At 42.4% G+C, this 18,878-nt stretch overlaps 1 protein-coding gene across 1 annotated transcript in view; it reads left to right on the top strand.

Annotated features, from left to right (window-relative positions):
• The window catches only part of cacna1c (calcium channel, voltage-dependent, L type, alpha 1C subunit), a 186,529-nt gene that overhangs the window by 155,436 nt on the left and 12,215 nt on the right, over window positions 1-18,878 (top strand). Inside the window, exons 34-49 of the mRNA XM_047575051.1 lie at window positions 411-494; window positions 7,310-7,504; window positions 9,930-10,067; window positions 11,282-11,347; window positions 11,651-11,742; window positions 12,596-12,758; window positions 12,841-12,968; window positions 13,066-13,162; window positions 13,811-13,913; window positions 14,340-14,441; window positions 14,577-14,704; window positions 14,850-14,984; window positions 15,760-16,124; window positions 16,312-16,338; window positions 18,426-18,554; window positions 18,655-18,782. Coding sequence (XP_047431007.1) covers window positions 411-494; window positions 7,310-7,504; window positions 9,930-10,067; window positions 11,282-11,347; window positions 11,651-11,742; window positions 12,596-12,758; window positions 12,841-12,968; window positions 13,066-13,162; window positions 13,811-13,913; window positions 14,340-14,441; window positions 14,577-14,704; window positions 14,850-14,984; window positions 15,760-16,124; window positions 16,312-16,338; window positions 18,426-18,554; window positions 18,655-18,782 — 2,080 coding nt within the window. The remainder of the gene's footprint in view (window positions 1-410; window positions 495-7,309; window positions 7,505-9,929; window positions 10,068-11,281; window positions 11,348-11,650; window positions 11,743-12,595; window positions 12,759-12,840; window positions 12,969-13,065; window positions 13,163-13,810; window positions 13,914-14,339; window positions 14,442-14,576; window positions 14,705-14,849; window positions 14,985-15,759; window positions 16,125-16,311; window positions 16,339-18,425; window positions 18,555-18,654; window positions 18,783-18,878) is intronic.

Here is an 18,878-nt window from a genome sequence, read left to right as displayed (position 1 = left end):
AGTCACACTGATGCGGATGGTGAATCGGGCCGCGATGAGCTAAGTAAACAAAGTGGGCTTTTTTAGTAGAACCACTGGCGCGGCGTTGCTGAATGGCCCCAAGATGCAGGTGGAAGACATAAATAATTGCAATCTAAGGCACCATCTTTAAAAGAGCAGGAAATTCAGCCGCACTTGATGGTGAGATAGCTCAGTGGAAACTTCTTATCCTTTCATGTGTTGGTTCATCAAGTTTAGCTGATGTTTTTTTTTTTTTCTTGTTGTTTCTTCAGTGTACTGTACGACCTCATACCACCTTAATAGGGGGGCTGCGAAGTGGCAGCAGATGTTGTTTTCCTTCTAACCTACCTTTCTTACCCTCCTCCTCCTCCTCCTCCTCCTCCTCCTCTTGCTCACCTCATCCTGTGTAGGGGTACTTTAGTGATCCCTGGAATGTGTTTGATTTCCTCATCGTAATTGGCAGCATAATAGACGTCATTCTCAGTGAGATCAACGTAAGTACGACGCCCCCTCTCTCACTCTTCTTGCCTCTCCCTCTCTGTCTCTGTTTTGTGTCCTCTCCCTTCTCGATCTTTCGTCTCCTTCCGCTCTCGTTTCCTTTGTGGCTACTCTATGTCGCTCTGTTGTTTCTCTCCATCTCCTCTTTGTCTTCCTCTTCCTCTTCCTCTTCCTCCTCTCCCTCGATCCTTAAATCCAAGATGGCCGCTGCCACTCAATGGACCCCTCCAACCGCAAAGGTTCCTGAACAAGACCAAGCTTCTTCCTGAGTTTCAGAAAGTAGAGGCAGGGTTTAGCTTTCAGACAAAAAGGGATTTCTGTCTTGCGTCCTCCTCCTTTATCCTTCACAGTATCTCTAACGTTGTTGGGTCTATATTTTTTTTGATTTTTTTGCCACACTGTGACCTGTGCGCAGGTTTGCTCACCTAACTAACCGAACTAACTCACTGACCAGTCAAATACAGCCTGTCATTTTTTTAACCACAGCAACGGACATATTTTTATTTCTTTTTTTATTTCTTTTTTTTTTTTAGATTCTGTTGCAATCTGTTCTTTACTGTTGTTCTTGTTGACATTTCCTCTCATGGACAAGCATGACAGATCGCTGCTGCTCTTCCTCTGCTGTCCATCTCTTTCAGACTGCCCCTTATTTTCTTTTTTTGCCGTTTAATTTTGTTCTCTCTCCTCCAACTAAAAACTCCAGTGCTCATGTATGTAATGTTTTTATCTTATTTTTCTCCTCTCTCCTTTATTTTCTGTCCTTTCCATTTTTTAAATGTCTTCTGTTCTGTCCTTTTCTTCTGTTGTTGTTGTTTTGTTTTTTTTTTTCCTTTTCTTTCCACCCCTATGCAGCATTATTTTGTTGATGCATGGAACACATTTGATGCCTTGATAGTTGTGGGTAGCATTGTTGACATAGCGATCACTGAGGTTAACGTAAGTAGTCCAACTCCCTCCCTCCCTTCCTGCCTGCCTGCTCTGCCATTCCCACACACACAAACAGGCCGAGCGCTGATACCCATCTCGCATGCTTTCAAATGATTAGGAGACTTCAGCTGCACAATATTTGAACTTAGGAGATGGCTGAGTAAATGTGGCAGATAAAACAACCAGATGTAGCGCAATCAAACCTGAGAACAGTGGCTTTAACTGAAAATGTATGAAAGACAGATTTTGGAGACTTCATACATGGCCATTATACCCCAATTACTTTTTTTCTAAAAATGTAATGATTGTATCAACAGATGTTGCGAAACAACTCGATGATCTCCCTTTCTCACGCCTGCCAGTCAGTTTTCATGCAGCAGTGCGATAAAGCCATAAAAGCGACTTTATGTAACAGTGTTTTATTCTTTTTAAATATTTGAAACTGCTTCAGATAGGTATTTATGCCTCGGTCTGCTCCGCATCAATAGCATCAGAGACTATTGCATTTGTCAATAGAACCTATTGCATTTTCCTCAGCACTCGGTTTGGTTACACATTTGATTTTTCTTTGATCTTTCATCATTGCCACAGGGGATTCTGTGAGTTCCCTTGGCATGATGGACACTGTATAGCATGACAGATACAAAGGTGGTATATCCAGGCCTGTTACTGTATCTAATGTTACCAGTAAAGATCCTTATTTATAAATATATTCAGAAGTAGGATTTTCTATACGCAGATTCTCATCTCCCCATGGGTTAAAAAGACTCCCTCAGTTCATAAATCAGCAGGGACACTTTAAGTCCAAATAAAAAAAAATACAACTTTTGCTCCACCGTAGCGATGCACGGACGTGTGGGACAATTTGATCCATAAATGGATTTACTCAGGGCCCATGAAATTTATGCAAATGCATGTATGAATTCATTTATTATCGACGCGGAGGCCCTATGGTCAGCAGTGGGGCTGAATAAGAATGAATATCTCAAACACAAGTCAAATGTTGAGTGTCCATTGTATTTACTCTTCAGGGATAATTGGTGTTTTATTCATGTGAAAGTACTCTTCGGCAGGAGAATAGTTTTCAGAGTGGTGCAGAAGAGCAGGAATGGAACTGGACAGAATTTCTCTTCATGTAGCTTTAGAAGGAAGTTATTTTGTACTGTACATCACAAAAAGGCGGTTCTTCGTGAGTTTATGGTTAATAAATTGTCTGGCTTGGTTTTAACCAAGCAATTAAAACATGCAGCATTTCATCTCTCCATAGATTACCTTATAAATCCACTACTTTTTTATTAATTGCATAATTTTTTTGCGTTTTATAGCGTTCAAAATAAGCGAGACAATATTATCTCTGCTACAGGGCTAATTTGCCATTTTTACAAATGCACATTTATAATTTTTTTTCCTTTCTGAGCATGATATGAGGCAACTGAATAAGACTGATCTCATGTCTGTTAAATGTGAAGCTGCATCCAAAAGATTCCTTGTTGAGCTCAGCATAAAGGCTCAAACCAGGGAGGACCATTTTTCTACCTCCGCTGAAAGGATAAAAGCAAAAAGGTCCCTCTAGCCCCTCTAAAGTTCATTAATTAACGCATCATATCTCATTTCTGTAATCCCAGTAAAACCCACAGTCTTAAAATTCAAAGTCGGAGGGATTTTTTTTTTTTACTCTTGGAAAGAACCAGAGGAGCTGTTTCCTCTTGGTTTCCATCTTTTCAAGCAAGTGTTACCAATACAGGATTCATACATTGGTCGATTACCAGTTCCAGAACTTATATTCCAATTTTTAAAAACAATTTGAAGAAAAATACATTGGCATTACAGCACAAAACGTTTATTTTCCATTTAAATGGTTAATTTAAAATTAACCTAACATATCTTTTGCCACAATCTTTCTGCCACAACATGTTCTGCCGAACAGTACAGCAAACGTGACTTTTCCATCTTTATTAATTTTGACGCTATGCTACTAGCATCCGTTGCTAAGCTTCTCTCCAACTCCATGTTACACCAGTGACTTAGATCTTGATGCATGCATGAAAAATAATTATTAAGATTTACTCTTGGATATCAGAATTTGGCACCGAAAGATTTATTTTTTTGATATTCGATAGGATCGGAGCATTTCAGTCAGTACTAGAAATGTATCGGTACGCAGCCCTAGCCATGTACAGTTAACTATACCTTCATATTTAATGAAGAGACTTGAGAGACGCATCAGTCGTCTAATGTAGCTCGCACCAACAAGGCAGATTATTGCATTTTTTATGTTACATCAACTATTCTTAGACTGTTTTTCCCAATGAAAACAAACGCATAAGCACATACATCGTCTGCGTGGAATCCTCTCAGCAGGATACAAAGCCAGAAGAGAAATTGCACACGAGTACACGGGTATATTCCCTCTAGGTGAAATGCGGTGTGTTCCACATCAGAAAACACTGGCCAGGCATACAAATAAGGTTGTTGTATCCCACGGGTGTATGAGCTTGGCACTTGTTTCCATCCCTCTAAACATGGAATCCATTTGTCCCCATTGAGAGGCTGACAAAGCTGCTTACGAGCGACACCGGGCAATTTCTAAACTGTGCTTAGATGTTACATGTTTTATTCAGTTTTTCTTTGCCGTTATCAGCGTAATTTGCCGTCAAAAGAGCATCCTTAAGTGTCTTAACGTTGCCTTGCAAGCACAGGATTGATCTAATCTTGAAGGAAACACTGTATAGTGTTATATAGAGTCAGGAGTATGAAGTCATTGAATATATTTTTTTATTAGCCACCTTTTCATTAAGGTTCGCTTGGCCAGAGATATACACCTTTGTCATCTATACAACTCACCGATGTTTGGAGTTTGCCTTTGATTTGATTGATTTGATTAATCGTGAAAATAATTTAATTGGTTTGCAGTTCTTTCTGAATGGTTCATTATTTTCCGTTCTCACCTCTAACCTAAAGGCATGCCCCAGCTCTTTTATGTTTTTCTTCTTCTTCTCCTCCTCCTCCTCCTCCTCTGGTAGTTTTTAATCATTTGGGTGACGAGACGCCCAAGCTACCTTTACTTTTGTTTTTTGTTCTTTTTTCTTTTTTAAGAAACCCTCCGCAATCCAATCATGTGAGAACTTTTGACTGCTTTTGAACGGGGACCCTGTCTCTTAGACATTTTAAATTTCAGCCTGCCACTGCGTTTCATCTGGAACGAAAGCAACAAGTGAATGTTTTTTAACGCGCCGAGAAATTGAATTAGAAGCTAATGGTCGCGGCTTGTCAACAGCTGCCTCTGTTTAACTGCAGTGTACAGTGAAGTGTAGTAACAGGCTGGAATTTGAAATCACTTTTGACTTTTGGAAATATTAAACGGCCAAAATGTCCCATTAGAGCGCACCCACGTTGCTGCTCCGTTGGGCGCCTGTTGACTTTAGATTAGCTGCATTTATTTGTGGTCACTGAAAACAGAATATCCCTTTAATTCTGGGTCTCTAATTCTCCCCAGCGGGTGCTTCTTAAACCTTGTATGGTTTTCTTTTCCGTTTTGGTTTGAGTAGAAGTAGTGTGATCAGATTTGGTAGTGGTTTGCTCTGAGCGGTGTCTTGCAGGCGATGCCAGTATGGACTGCATCTCGTTTTCTTTATCTCTCTCCGGAATGCCTACACTTCTCCTCTACCTCTTTCTGCTTCTCTTTCAGTTTACTTAACTCTTCTTTTATGGATGTTTATCTCTATCTCTTTCTTCTTCTTCTTTTTTTCTTTTTTCTTGTTGGTTTGCGGTGCCGCTTGCTCACCTGAAAGGCAAGCTGGGAAACATGGGTCTCTCATGCAGTAATGCTTTAAAAAGCCTTTTCTTGTCACGCTCTGTTGTGTGTTTTAATCCCATCACAACAGAAATTCAATAATTAATTATTTTTTTCCGTATACAATGTATACTTAGATGCAATATGTGGATCAAAAGCAACTAAAAGGTCTCTGAACCTGATAGACTTGTTCTCATGAAACCCATGTTAACCATTGAAGTGATGAAATTTTTTGCTTGAAGGAAAAAAAAAAAAACGTGCAATGTGAGAAAACAATTTAAATAAGCTCATCAATCTGGCGAGCTGCAATTAGAGGAACTCACATCTGCGCCGTAGTTCAGCCTGAAAGGGCTACTGTATATTTATTCACACAATGACTGCTTTGTTTTTCTACTGATAATGTTTCAGTTAAAATCCCACTACATGTACAAATCCTCCTGGGCCCCAGACACACTGTTGTATCTGTATTTTTTTATTTATTTATTTATTTTGAGTCAGTTTATAATGAAGAAGACGATAATGAAATAAGCTCGCATTCAATTTAAGGATAAATTGACACAGCCGGCTCTTAATCGTCGCGCCCAGACAAATGCTGCCTTCGAATGTCGTTTTTGAGCTCGTGGTTACGATATGAAAAGTCATTTACGAAGCGGAGCGTTAATTCAGCCTTAAGTCACGAAAGCGGCGTCGCCAGGCAACGGTTTAGCAAGCAAACTGCAGCGGGTGTCATAATGTTGGAATTGCAATGAGACGCATGATGGAAGGCGGACATAGTTCGAAGTTCGATGGAGAAGCAGTTCTGTAAACCCCACTTGCAAGGTTGTGGGACTCATCTACACAACCCCGTTTGAAGGCAGCATAACATAAAGTATATTATACACTTCCTTCTCTGCATCCGTCCTCCCTTCCTTCCTACAGTTACCCATCCTTCCTACTTCCCTCCCCTTCACACCTCAATTTTTCTCATCAGTGCACACCCACAAATACACATATGACCTCTTAAGAATTCACAACTTCTTATTTATCGGTCTATGTAGATGGAGGCTTGTTATACACCAGTGTATTGGTATCAACTATACAACCCCATTTATTCTATGTACATCGTTACTATGTGTGATCATGAAGGTATGGCCCTGTTAGAATCACTATAATGCCTCATTTCCTCCTTTTCTCTCCTTTACTTTTCTTTCCTCTGCGCTCCTTTCGGTTCCTTTCTCACTGTTTCTCTCCCCTTGCTCCTTTCCTACTTTCTTTTTTCCCCGTTGCATCTCTTCATAAATTCTCAGAGAAGACAGGAAGTAATGATGCATTCATTTTGCGGGCAAGGTATTTTAACAGGGCCAATACCAATGCGGAGTGAGTCATAGATTCAACGCAGAGTAAATCTATCACTCGCGGCGATATAAATTGCTGCAATGCCCGTGGCGACCAGTGGGTGTCGCCTTTACAGCTGTGTGCTGCTCAGTGTTATACATGAGAAATGTGTGGGCTCCAATTTCCAAAAGCATCTTTAATAGTCTTTGCAAATAGTACCTGATTCAGTGTCATATCTTGTCCTTTGTATTGTTGTATTCAGATGTTTCTTTGGCCTGGAAACAGACTCTATTTCTGGGATATGACCTGAATAGTATGTGATGCATTTGGTAAACGTTGCCTGGGTTAGTTTCAGCTGGCAGGAAGAAAACCAGATAGCTACAGAAGCGCCACACTCTCATTCCACTGCAAACTCAGATCCGTGAGCTCGAAAGTTTTGCACATAGACACAAACTCACTCATTTCATCATTCAGTATTATGGCCCCCAATGCAGCGGACAAAACAATATCCTATAGCTCCAACATGTTTCAGGATGGACTATACCACACTGAAATAAATCCACCTCTCGGCTCAGATGAAATAAGAGTTGATGAGAAACTCTTATTAGCCCTATGATTTGAGAGTTTTTTTTTGTTTTGTTTTTTTTTTTTTGTCTGGGCTGTTGCCAAACCGTCACTCCTTAAAATACAAACTACACACACACACACATGTACTGTAGAAACACACACACACCAAGGCGCTGCTCTGGTGCTGATCTTTGTTGCCTTTCCTTAAAGCCAGCTGACTCCTCCTCGTCCTCGTCCTCCTCCTCTTCGTCCTCCTCTTCCTCCTCTTCCTCCTCTCACCCCCCTGTGGTAAGGCCAATGGTACGCTCCGACGGTAACGTCGCCCGCCTAACTACCTCCTCCTCCACCACCACCATCCCTCCATTCCTCCATCCCTCCATCTCTCCTTCTGCTATGCCATCCACGGTATGATCCAAAAAAAACTTTTGTCTTTTCGTTTCTCCCCCTGTCGCTGGTGCTGTTATATCTCCTACGGCATGCCCAGAGTTATATTTTTTATGTTGCTCTCGTTTGTACTTTTACATGTTTATATATATTTGTACGTCTGATGAGGGACACTGTATCGTGCAGGCTTGGCGTGTGTATATATACGTATATATATATATATGGAGTCTTGTGACTTTTTCTTAAGTGGCTATTGTTGTTGCCATGGCGCCCGCTGCTCCCACCTCCTCCATGGCTTGCAAGTTGCGCCCCCCTTTCCCTTATCTCTTCCTTATGGGTGTGGTATCTCCCGTGCTGTTTTCATCGGTACAAGCAGTCATGGTCACGCTGTCATTCTGTTTCTCTTTCGTTCACTATCTATCTATCTATCTATCTATCTATCTATCTATCTATCTATCTATCTATCTATCTATCTATCTATCTATCTATCTACCTGTCTGTGTGTATAATTCTGTCTATTTGTCTCTGAATAATCTGTATCCAGTCTCTCTCTGTCTCTCCTTTACACTTACTGTCACTGTACCTTTCTCACCCACACTTTCTCAATGGCGCCCTCTGCGGTGCAATTGCAGTATTACATGCACTACAGAATTGTGATCTACACTCCTCAGAAGGATGTGTCATTTTCCGCACACCTCGTCCCTTGGAGTTTGGGACAACTCATGTCTTGTCTCCTGAGCTACCTGTCAACACCGCAAAAGGCTAAAAACGGTTTCCATCCGAATTGTAGAACTAGCTCAGCGAAGTCACTCCAAATCGGTAGCATGACATCTGTTATCCCAAACTGCGGGGCGGCGTGCGGAGAAAGGCAAGTTCTTTGGAGGAGCCACACTGTGTGTTCTCTGTGGGATTAACATACAAGACTTGGTGGCTTCGTGGAAAAACACAAAACGGCAAAACAGATTCAGAGGTCAGAGAGGATTACGTTGGGATTTCTGTGGTTGCAGTTAATTATTATGGTGAAGTGAAGACAGGGCGAGTGTTGCCCGGTTTTGGTTTTCAGTGTCTGAAATTCCTGATTGCATGTTGTCTAGTTTTTCCATAGGTGTTACAACCAGATAGATAGCTGCATTAGCTGTATCATGTTGCCTTTACTTTTATGCTTTATTTGTCCAAGAGAATGAGCAAAAACAGCATAAATAAATAAATATATATCAGAGTAGCACTTAGCCAGTTGACTGAATATTTCATTGTGGGGTTTTTGTTTTCCTGTGGACCACTTCAGGGACAATAGGGAGTCAGAAAGCAGCTCCTAGCAAGGTTGCACTTTAGAACTTTGCATATTTTGAATCAAAAAATTATTGGATCTTTTTGAAAAACTCTCTGCAGATAAAAAAAAAAAAAAAGTTGGCTGTATTGAAATAGTGGAAGATTGTAATTAACAGATGATGGGGATGGCGTTATTTACTGCACATGAAAATATGGTAAATATCATCTTTGGATTTATTCCTCCAGGTGGCTGGTTTCTGTGTGACAGACAAACAATTAGCCTCCCTTTGCGTGATTTATTGAAGCAGGAATCGCCTCGCAGGCAAGGATTTTTATCCCGTAGCTGCTGTGAATTGTTATCAGTGATTTATGGCAGCGCTCACGTCCGTCGATTGGAAGACTCTCCGTTCTAGTCTCCGCTATTAGATTTTTGGGGTTTTATAGTATTGCAAAATAAACATAATATTCTCCAACTTAATGAGAAGATTAGAGGTCCCAAAAGTTAAGTTTAAAGCTTATTTGTTAAATGTCAGCGCAACGCTAGATTTAGCAGTTATAAGATAGATGCAGATACGGGGTCTGTTTTCATGCCTAGCGCTGTGATCTTAAGAGCCAATAATACCAGCTCGCTGTAGTTAAAGGTCAGTGAATGTCACATCTGTAAAATAATCCTCACGTGTCTGATTGTGTTGTTTTTTTTTTATCTTGGTTTATAAAGAGGAGCATAGGTTGGAGCAGGTGTATTCAGGAAGCTCTTTGTTGCCAAGTGATTTTTCCATGAAGTCAGCCACAAAAAAAAAAAGAAAAGCATGACTGCCCGATTCTCTCCCAGATCTCTTTTGCCAGTTGATTTTGATGGGATTTTGTAGGACGCAGATCTCCATTTATTAACTTGTGTGTGTGTGTGTGTGTGTGTGTGTGTCTGTGTGTGTGTGTGTGTGTGTGTGCGTGCGTGTTATGCATATTTACATCCACATCATGGTGTGGGTGGGAATACGCATACAAATATTACTTGTGTGTCTGCCGTCTATGTGTATACATGCACGTATCATCTATGTGCGTGTGTGCGTGCGTGTGTGTTTCCCCTCCCCTTACCTATCGGCACGTGTTCCCATGCGTCCTGTGTTTTTTCTTAAAAAAAACAACAACAAAAAAAAACACCAAACCCCACCAAAAGGGACTGCAGAACTCTGAAGAGAACGCCAGGATCTCCATCACCTTCTTCCGGCTGTTCCGCGTGATGAGGCTGGTGAAGCTGCTGTCTCGCGGGGAAGGGATTCGGACCCTGCTGTGGACCTTCATCAAATCCTTCCAAGTGAGGGGAGAACCGGACACAACATGCTAGGGCAGGGGGGTTGGGTTTGCACAGGAGAGGGAAAGCAGAGCATTAACCCTACTGTGACCCAGATTACCCTTTATTATAGCAGGAAACTAGATGTCATTTAATTGCCAGATGTCAGTGTCAGATCTGAGGCACATGGGGCTAAAAAAAAGTAAAATTAAAATGTCCTTTTTCTTGTGTAAATCCAGCCAGTTAGAGTCTCACAAGCCACCTTTCCTTTCCTTGCCTCATTCCTCCTTGATATCCTCCTCTTTATAGCGCAGAAAGACAGGGAAACGGTGGGGAAATAAAGGGGGGGGTGGCTGTGAGGTAACGGAGAGGAGGTTTGTGAGTCTCGCCGCAGAAGCAGGGAGGCAACGTGAGGGACATGAAAACAGGGAGAAACTCTCAAACACCTTAACCACTCCTCCTCCTCCTCCTCCTCCGCTCTTCTCTCCTCTTCTTCCTCATTTCTCTCCTTTTTTACTCTCGAACACCCTACGCCCTACTACTACTAACCCCTGAGAGCTCACCATTCCCTAGGCCAGTTAAGCTAGTAGATAAGCTCGACGAAGCACTCCACCAAAAAAAATAAAAAAATAAAATAAAATCATTTGATAAGAGAGTCGTGAGGAAATGAAAATAATCTGCTCTCTCTCTTGTGTTGGTGGCAGAGACGGGACCAACTTCATGTCACAGGACACAGTCCCTGAAATTTAAGTTAACATATTTTATGCATCTCCAATTAATTAAACAAATGGCATGACTTGGCCCGTCCCTCTAAGGCACAGGGGCGGTATTAGCCAGAACCTCAGTTACCACAGTCGCCCATGGTTTGTAAATATAAGTACGTACAGTATGTAAGTACAGTTTGCTGGGGCTGGTCTTCTGGCTAAATCCAGAGAGCAGTTTGTATTTTACTGAGGCTTTTCACTCTGAAGTCAGATGATTTGATTCCTTGATTGTTTTTGGTGTTGTGCTGCACAGGACTGCGGTTCCCTTCACTTTCATCTCATAAAAGAATTCATCTGTTCAGGCGAAAGACAAAAAAAAAAAAAAAAAATTGGCGTGGCTGTCGAACAATTTCCCAAGTCATTTTAAGACGAGCTGAGAGCGGGTGAGCTTTGAATGGAAGTGAACGGACCGCGGCCTCGGTGCAGGATGATGCTGCGGACGACCTGTCACTGACGTGTGTCTCCTCTCTTCAGGCTCTGCCCTACGTAGCTCTGCTTATAGTGATGCTGTTCTTCATATATGCTGTCATCGGCATGCAGGTAAGCCCCTCCCCCCCGCCTGTTACCGCTGTCTTCTCTCCCCTTCTCTCCTGTAGCAAGCCTTCGTCCTGTGTCTGTCCCCCCTGGAGTTTTGTCGTGCAGAGTTCCCGTTCGGTGACTTGTCACTGTCTCTATCCACTTTGTATTTCTGCTTCCTGTCCCCGTGCGTCCCTCTCGTTTGGCTGTTGTTGTGGTTTGTTTTCCGCGGGTGATGAGTGGCCTCTGGCTCTGATTCTGACTTCCGCTTGACAATGATGACGACATGTGTTGAGTGCTGTGACTACTTCCTCCCACCCTGTGCAGATGTTTGGTAAGATAGCGCTGCGGGACAACACGCAGATCAACAGGAACAACAATTTCCAGACATTCCCCCAGGCAGTGCTGCTGCTCTTCAGGTGAGGAGCATTATTACGGTCTTCAGCGTCATTACCTTGATTATTTTCATCTTCCTTTGCGAGTGTGTACTTTGCATTGTCACTGACAGATTATGACAGCAGCGGGTTAATTAAAAGGCCGGCATATCTGTGAATGTCGGGCTGTAATTTTGACGCTGGCTCTCTGCGAAATATTCTGATCCACTGAGGCCCACTTCTTCTGCACAGTTGTCAGAGGAGTCTACTGATTATACATTTTAGCTGCTTGGATCCGGTCCCAGAAAGCTTCTCTGTCTTATGGGGTTGGGATGATGGTAAGATTCCATGCAGGGGAGCAAAAAACCACAGAATCCGAAAGGACGGGATGACACACTTCAGCGCACAGTAAACGTGTTTTAAATGAAGCTAATGAAAAGTGCTACAATCCATCCATTCACATTCTGATTGAACCCCTACATGGAATATATCGTAGCACTGGGCTTCCATTCAGAGAGACAGTACATGTGGATACTTCATATTTGCTGTCATGGGCTTAGATTTAGTAAGTACTTATAATCCAAATTAAATGAAGTATTCAGAATGGAAGACAGACGTTCAATTATATCAAATGCAAAAATCTTTTTAAAATTTGATTTCAGTGTATCAGGGTATAAATAATCTTAAAATTGTGTGTTTCTACTGTTCACACTCTAACACTTGTGTGCATCTCCCTCTTTTCTTTTTTTTTTCCTCTGTCTTTGTAATTGTGCGTCACTACACTGCCTGTATGCCTCCACGCATACATGCACACACCCATGCGTTCGTGTCATCGTGTGCCATCACGTGTTTGTCTGCCGCGTGCGCACTCGTGCGAATGCGTGCGTTGCCGTGTCAGGTGCGCGACAGGCGAGGCGTGGCAGGAGATCATGCTGGCGTGCTCGCCCCACCGGCCGTGCGAGAACGGCTCGACCAACGAGAACAGCACTCCCAGCGAGGACTGCGGCAGCCAGTTCGCCATCATCTACTTCGTTAGCTTCTACATGCTCTGTGCCTTTCTGGTAAAGTACACAGACGGAGAGAGAACATCGTAGATCTCAGGCTTAATTTCATTTCTCACCGATTTCTGATTTTCCCCCCCAGATCATCAACCTGTTTGTGGCTGTAATCATGGACAACTTTGACTACCTGACGCGCGATTGGTCGATCCTGGGGCCGCATCATCTTGATGAATTCAAGAGGATCTGGGCAGAATATGACCCAGAAGCAAAGTAAGTTTCGGGCAGAGACCGCTGTTAGAGTAATGACACTGTCCTGGGAGGAGGTTGTGAGGTAGTGAGGTGTGTCTGTCGTCTGTGCTGCTTTCAGGGGGAGAATAAAGCACCTTGACGTGGTGACTCTGCTCCGGAGGATCCAGCCTCCCCTCGGCTTCGGAAAGCTCTGTCCGCACAGGGTGGCATGCAAGGTAAGCACATCCCCTCATTCCCTCAAGTTCCTATTTCACAAAGACTATGTTAAAGGGTTTTCTGTGTATACTACACATATTAGAGTATACTTTGACCTTCCAGTTTGTACACTTTATTGTTTCAATTGTTTAGCCCATATATGTATTTATATTCACTTGTGAAATGTAAATATGTGTGAATAAGCAATTGTTTTATTTAATTTTTTATTTTTAATTTTTTTTTTTTTTTCCTTAATTTAATTAATTAGGGTTTAGGGTTAGGGGTTAGGGTTGGTGCTCACGAATGGGAGGAATATAATGGGATATACATGTATATTTATTTATTCAAAACTGAGTATAATGCATATGCCTAACATAAATATTAGAAAATAAAAAATAAAGAAAACTAAAATAAAAACTTATTACAAAAACAAAAGAATATAGTATACTATATTTGTTGTGCATAATTAAAACGATCTGATATATATGTTATATATTTATGTATGTATGGACTTTGACATATGGACAACAAACCTCATACTCATAGAGAAAATATCTCAAAAATCTCTAGCAGAATAGCTGCTGGTGTCTGTTGGCGCCTTTGAAGGAAATTTGACCCGTTAAAATTCATCATCTTGTTAATCTAACCGTGTGATCTGTCTCGTGCAGCGCCTGGTGTCGATGAACATGCCTCTGAACAGCGACGGGACAGTGATGTTCAACGCCACGCTGTTCGCCCTGGTCAGAACCGCACTCAGGATCAAGACGGAAGGTAACACACATATACGTGGATGTCTGCTTTTGTGCATTTATATATAAAATGCACAAATGCACGCTAGATTGAAGCACTTTATAAATCATTTGGGATTGTTATGTGCTGCTTTTGTGTCTCCATGTCTATTGATTGTGTGTCTATTTTTAGCCACTTATGCCTCTTTAAAATTGTCCCTTGGGGACAAATGATTTTTTAGTGTGAATTACTTTTTTTTACCATAGTTAAGGAGCATTACGATAGTGGTAACAACTGTATATTAATGTCAAGGTGTAAAAACTGTCCTGTGTAACTGTCCACCACTGGAAACCTTCGATTCAGTGTTAAATGTACAAACAGAAGCTCTGATGAGGCTTTAATTATAATTTTAATGTGTAACTCTGAAAATACAGCTTCAGACGGACAGTATTTATGATGTGTGTGCAGGCAACCTGGAGCAGGCCAACGAGGAACTGAGGGCAATAGTGAAGAAGATCTGGAAGCGAACCAGCATGAAGCTCTTGGATCAAGTAGTGCCCCCTGCTGGTGGTAAGTAGCCTTAGCTTAAAAAAAAAACATTTCCAGCATCATTAGTAATCGCTTTTCTAAATTTTACTGTGAGGCAGTATTTTTGAAAATGAATATTTTAACGATGATTTTTCTCTTCTTTTTTTTTTTTTGCAGATGATGAAGTTACAGTCGGGAAGTTCTACGCTACCTTCCTCATCCAGGAATATTTCCGCAAATTTAAGAAAAGGAAAGAACAAGGGCTGGTGGCGAAGGTGCCGCCAAAAACTGCCCTATCTCTGCAGGTACACGCAGATGTTTTGATGCTGCACACAGTCTGATAAGCTATCTGCACTAACAGTGTTTGTAGCAAGCTTTTTTTTTTATGAATGAACTCGAGAAAGAAACCACCAAGTAAGCAGCACTTCATGGTGTTTGGTCTGTGTGTAGGCGGGCCTGCGGACGTTGCATGACATCGGTCCAGAGATTAGGAGGGCCATCTCTGGGGATCTGACCGTGGAGGAGGAGCTGGACAAAGGCCTGAAGGAGCCCGTGTCAGCGGCATCCGAGGACGATATCTTCAGGGTAAAGGTTGGATACACACACCTTCACTCACTCTCCAGAGAGAGAGAAAGAAAGAAAGAAAGAGTGAGAGAGAGATGATCAACGCCAGCTTGAAGCCGTATTTATCGCTCCATGCACTTACACGTACATGCCTGCATGTGCTCAGAGTCAGTAATATTTTAACGAGCCTCATTTTCCACCACATAGCTTGGCTGCGAGTTACAGCAAATCGAAACCATGGATCTGGGTTTTAAATGGGGAACAGAGAGTTCTGAGACATAACATTACTTTTACCTGATAACACACAAAAGGAAACAGACTGATATTGCTGCAAAATATTGAGCACCTGAGCTGTACACACACAGACTCAGACACACACACACAAAGCGTCTTCCACTCCTTTGCTGAGAGGGTGAGTTAAACAAGTTGTGAGCCTTCCATTTTCACCACCATTGCAACATTCATGTGCTATTTTGTTTGTTTGTTTTATAGATGTATATAATACAGATTAGCTGAAATAAATACTTCTATGTGTTTTCTACCAGCAGTGGCTAAAGGGAAATAAATAAGATTAGCAAATATAGACATTTCAGACAAAGATTTAGAGTTTTTTTTGACAACATGCCTTTGCTTTGCATTGCCGTGATGGCTGAGTATATATTTTTTTTATTGCTGCTAGTTGTGAATGTGACAGTAGTAAATTGCTGTGTGCAGAAACACATGTTTTAGCGTTTTAGCGTTATTTTAATATATTGTTTTTGGTTCCTCTTTGCTTTCCCTCCCCTTGACGCCACAGCGCTCCGGCGGGTTGTTCGGAAACCACGTCAACTACTACAACCAGAGCGACGGCCGCGGGTCCTTCCCGCAGTCCTTCACCACCCAGCGTCCTCTGCACATCAGCCAGAAGGGTTCGCCGTGCGAGGGCGAGAGCCCGTCCCACGAGAAGCTCATGGACTCGACCACCTTCACCCCTTCCTCGTACTCCTCCTCCGGCTCCAACGCCAACATCAACAACGCCAACAACACCGGCATGGCCGGGGTGACGACCCAGGGCATCAGTCGATTCCCGAGCCCGTCCATAAGCACTGTGGATGGGCACACGGGGCAGCCACTCACCCCCATCCTCCTGCCGAGGTCTGCATGGTGCTTTCCTCCAAAAAGGTGAGCGCAGAGCAGAGAGCGTCTCCCTGTGATTCCCTTTATCTAAGCGTTTCGTCGGAGTCTCCTCTTTCGTTTTTCTACTTGCTTACGTGCTTTTGAACTGAAACTATTACTATTCCACTATTTCCTTCACTTTCTTTTTACTTCCTGCTCTCTTTCCCTGTCTTTTGTTTCTGGTGGCAAGCAGGACGTGTTTTTATGACACCCTCATGCGGTATGTTGTAAGGGGACAGAGAGAGAAAGTGTGTGCGTGTGTGTTTTTTTTTTTATGTTAGTCCCCTCAGTGCGCTCAAAGATTTCATGATGCTATATATATATATATATAAATAAAGCAAAGCTGTTAAGGTGCTATAGTGACACTTGTTGCTATGCACATAGTGCTTTAGTCGCTACAGCAAAAGCCAGGCTACACGCTGCTATTATAAAATCAGCTACCAAAGCCACAGATGGAGCGTTTGGTGCAACATGGCCAAACCTTTCCTATCGAGGGCTGCTGTTGCTGCTGCTGTTTTATCGTCTGTAAAGGCATGTCTGGGTTAGACACAATGTCATCTGCTTAGAAATGCATGGAAACACCTGAAAGCTCATACTTATCTGCTAGTTTGAACGTGCAGCGCATTTATGTTATAGTGGAAAATGAACACTTCTCGACTAAAGTTATATTGTGGTGGCTGTTCTTTTGTTGTTTCCATGAAATTGGCCTTGCATAATTTAAATTTTGGACTTTGATCCATAAAAGGTTAATCTAAAACTTTAAATAGCAACCTTTAGATGAAAAACAAGACAAGTTCACTCACTACATCTTCAATAGCGTGTTTATTTATTATTTATTGTCATATTTCATTCAGTATTAATGCACGGTTTATACCTCTGCAGCAATTTAACCAGACCCTAGCGCTGTAGCCTGACGTGCACCTCCTCAGAAATGTGATTACGTGTTACGGCGTCGCAGACCATAAGAGCTGTGATTGGTCCACTTGGTAGTAGCGTGTTTTTGATTTAGTATCTACGGCTGCTTCTCCATCTCCACTATTTTCAAATTGATTGTTTTGAATCAGTGATGATGAAACACATTGAAGGAAAGGTTAACTGAGGAGGTTCGAGATACAAACTTTTGCGTGAAATTTCAGCCATAGTTTCCATTGTGAGAAAGTGAAGCAGGAAGTAGAAACAAAAATTAACCAGGCTGGCTAAAAAGTCACAGCGCCGACTAGTGTTTGGAGGTGGTTTTGCAGAGTGCACAAGTATAAATCGCTTGCACCGGCGTAGGCTACGTGCGTAGGCTAGTCCCACAGAGGAGAATTAAGTTGCAGGTAAAGCCAAGTATGAGCTTTCCGATGTGCCGTCTCTTTGGATTCGATTGATTCAGCAACGCGTTAACCTCCACCTGTGCTTCGGCAAAGTCAGACTTTTTTTTCTATCGAATGTTGTTCTAACCCAGAGTTTGCTCTGGAGCCCTTAAATAGCTGATTAAAGGGACATTGTGGCATTTTGAAATTGTATTTCACTCTATCTTCATCAGAGTGTTCTTGAGAGAAGTTTCCATTGCCACCGGACAATCTGATGAAGACGGATAAATAAAAATTCAAATATCCAAATGTCTCCTTAAAGCTTACGGCTGGGGTATGAAATAGATGTGACTGATGAGAAGACATCTTTGAGATGCAGGGACTATGCATCTTGTTATGGATTATATGCCAAGTTTAGATATTTTTGTGCTTTATTAAACTTTATTAACATTTTATCGAGTGTAGTGCAGCAAAAAAAAATATAAATCTGACTGCCTCTGATTCTCTGACTTAATTGGCCTTCACTTGGAATGATGACAACAGCATAAGTTAGAGTTTGTGTTTAATTTCCCTGCAGACCTACATTGAAATGCTGCTCTCAAAGGGTTAGCCAGCAACATTAGCTCGTACAGTCCTTCATTACCGCGCCCATCTCTTTACTCTTTAAAGATGTCTGACCTTCAGTCCTGCTATCATTTCTCATATTCCAGGTGCTGCCTTTAACGCTCTTCACCATTTCGCTTCTACAAAAATAGCTGAATTCCCGCCCACTCCTCCTTAAACTTCTTCTTCTCCTCCTTCCTTTTCCTACATGCAGTAGTTAAGCCTCCGTGGGTTTTTTCCCGTCCCCTCCTAAGCTCCTTTTTGCTAATCATCTGCTTTTTTTTTTTTTCTGTGTGTTTACATCCGTTTGCCTATTTGTCTACCTGTTTTACCTCCATTTGTGGTGTGTGTTTATGTTTATTTTTTTTTTTGTTTTTGCTCGTCCTGTCGTTTGCTTGTTTGTTTGTAGCTCGGACTCGAGCGACAGTCGCCTGCCGATCATCCGGAGGGGGGAAGGGTCGACGGAGGAGACGTACGATGAGAGTTATGGGGACGACAGGGAGTTCCCAGAGGACGACCACTCGCTCTCCTCAGACATGTACCGCTGAAACAAACGCACACTCGGCAAAAAGTCAAAATTTTACCAGCTTTGCGAGGCTCGCCTAACGTCTCACGTGTGTTTCTGTGCCACACATTAGGCTGGTGTATCACGATGAAACGTGTAAGCAGCTGACTCCCATGGAGGAAGCAGAGGAGGTGGAGGACAGAAGAGGAGGAGGAGGGTGGCAGTCTCCCAGGAGAGTCTTCCTCTGCCCCACGTCTCTGGGTGAGTGGACGCACATTCACAGATCAACCACATCTTTCCTGTACGTTTCGGCGCAGCTTGTCTGCTCGTGTGACCGCACTTACACGTGTATTTGCG

The sequence above is a fragment of the Mugil cephalus genome, chromosome 22 (genome assembly GCF_022458985.1).
Source record: "Mugil cephalus isolate CIBA_MC_2020 chromosome 22, CIBA_Mcephalus_1.1, whole genome shotgun sequence".
Lineage (NCBI taxonomy): Eukaryota > Metazoa > Chordata > Actinopteri > Mugiliformes > Mugilidae > Mugil > Mugil cephalus.
This window is presented reverse-complemented; position numbering and strand designations above follow the sequence as displayed.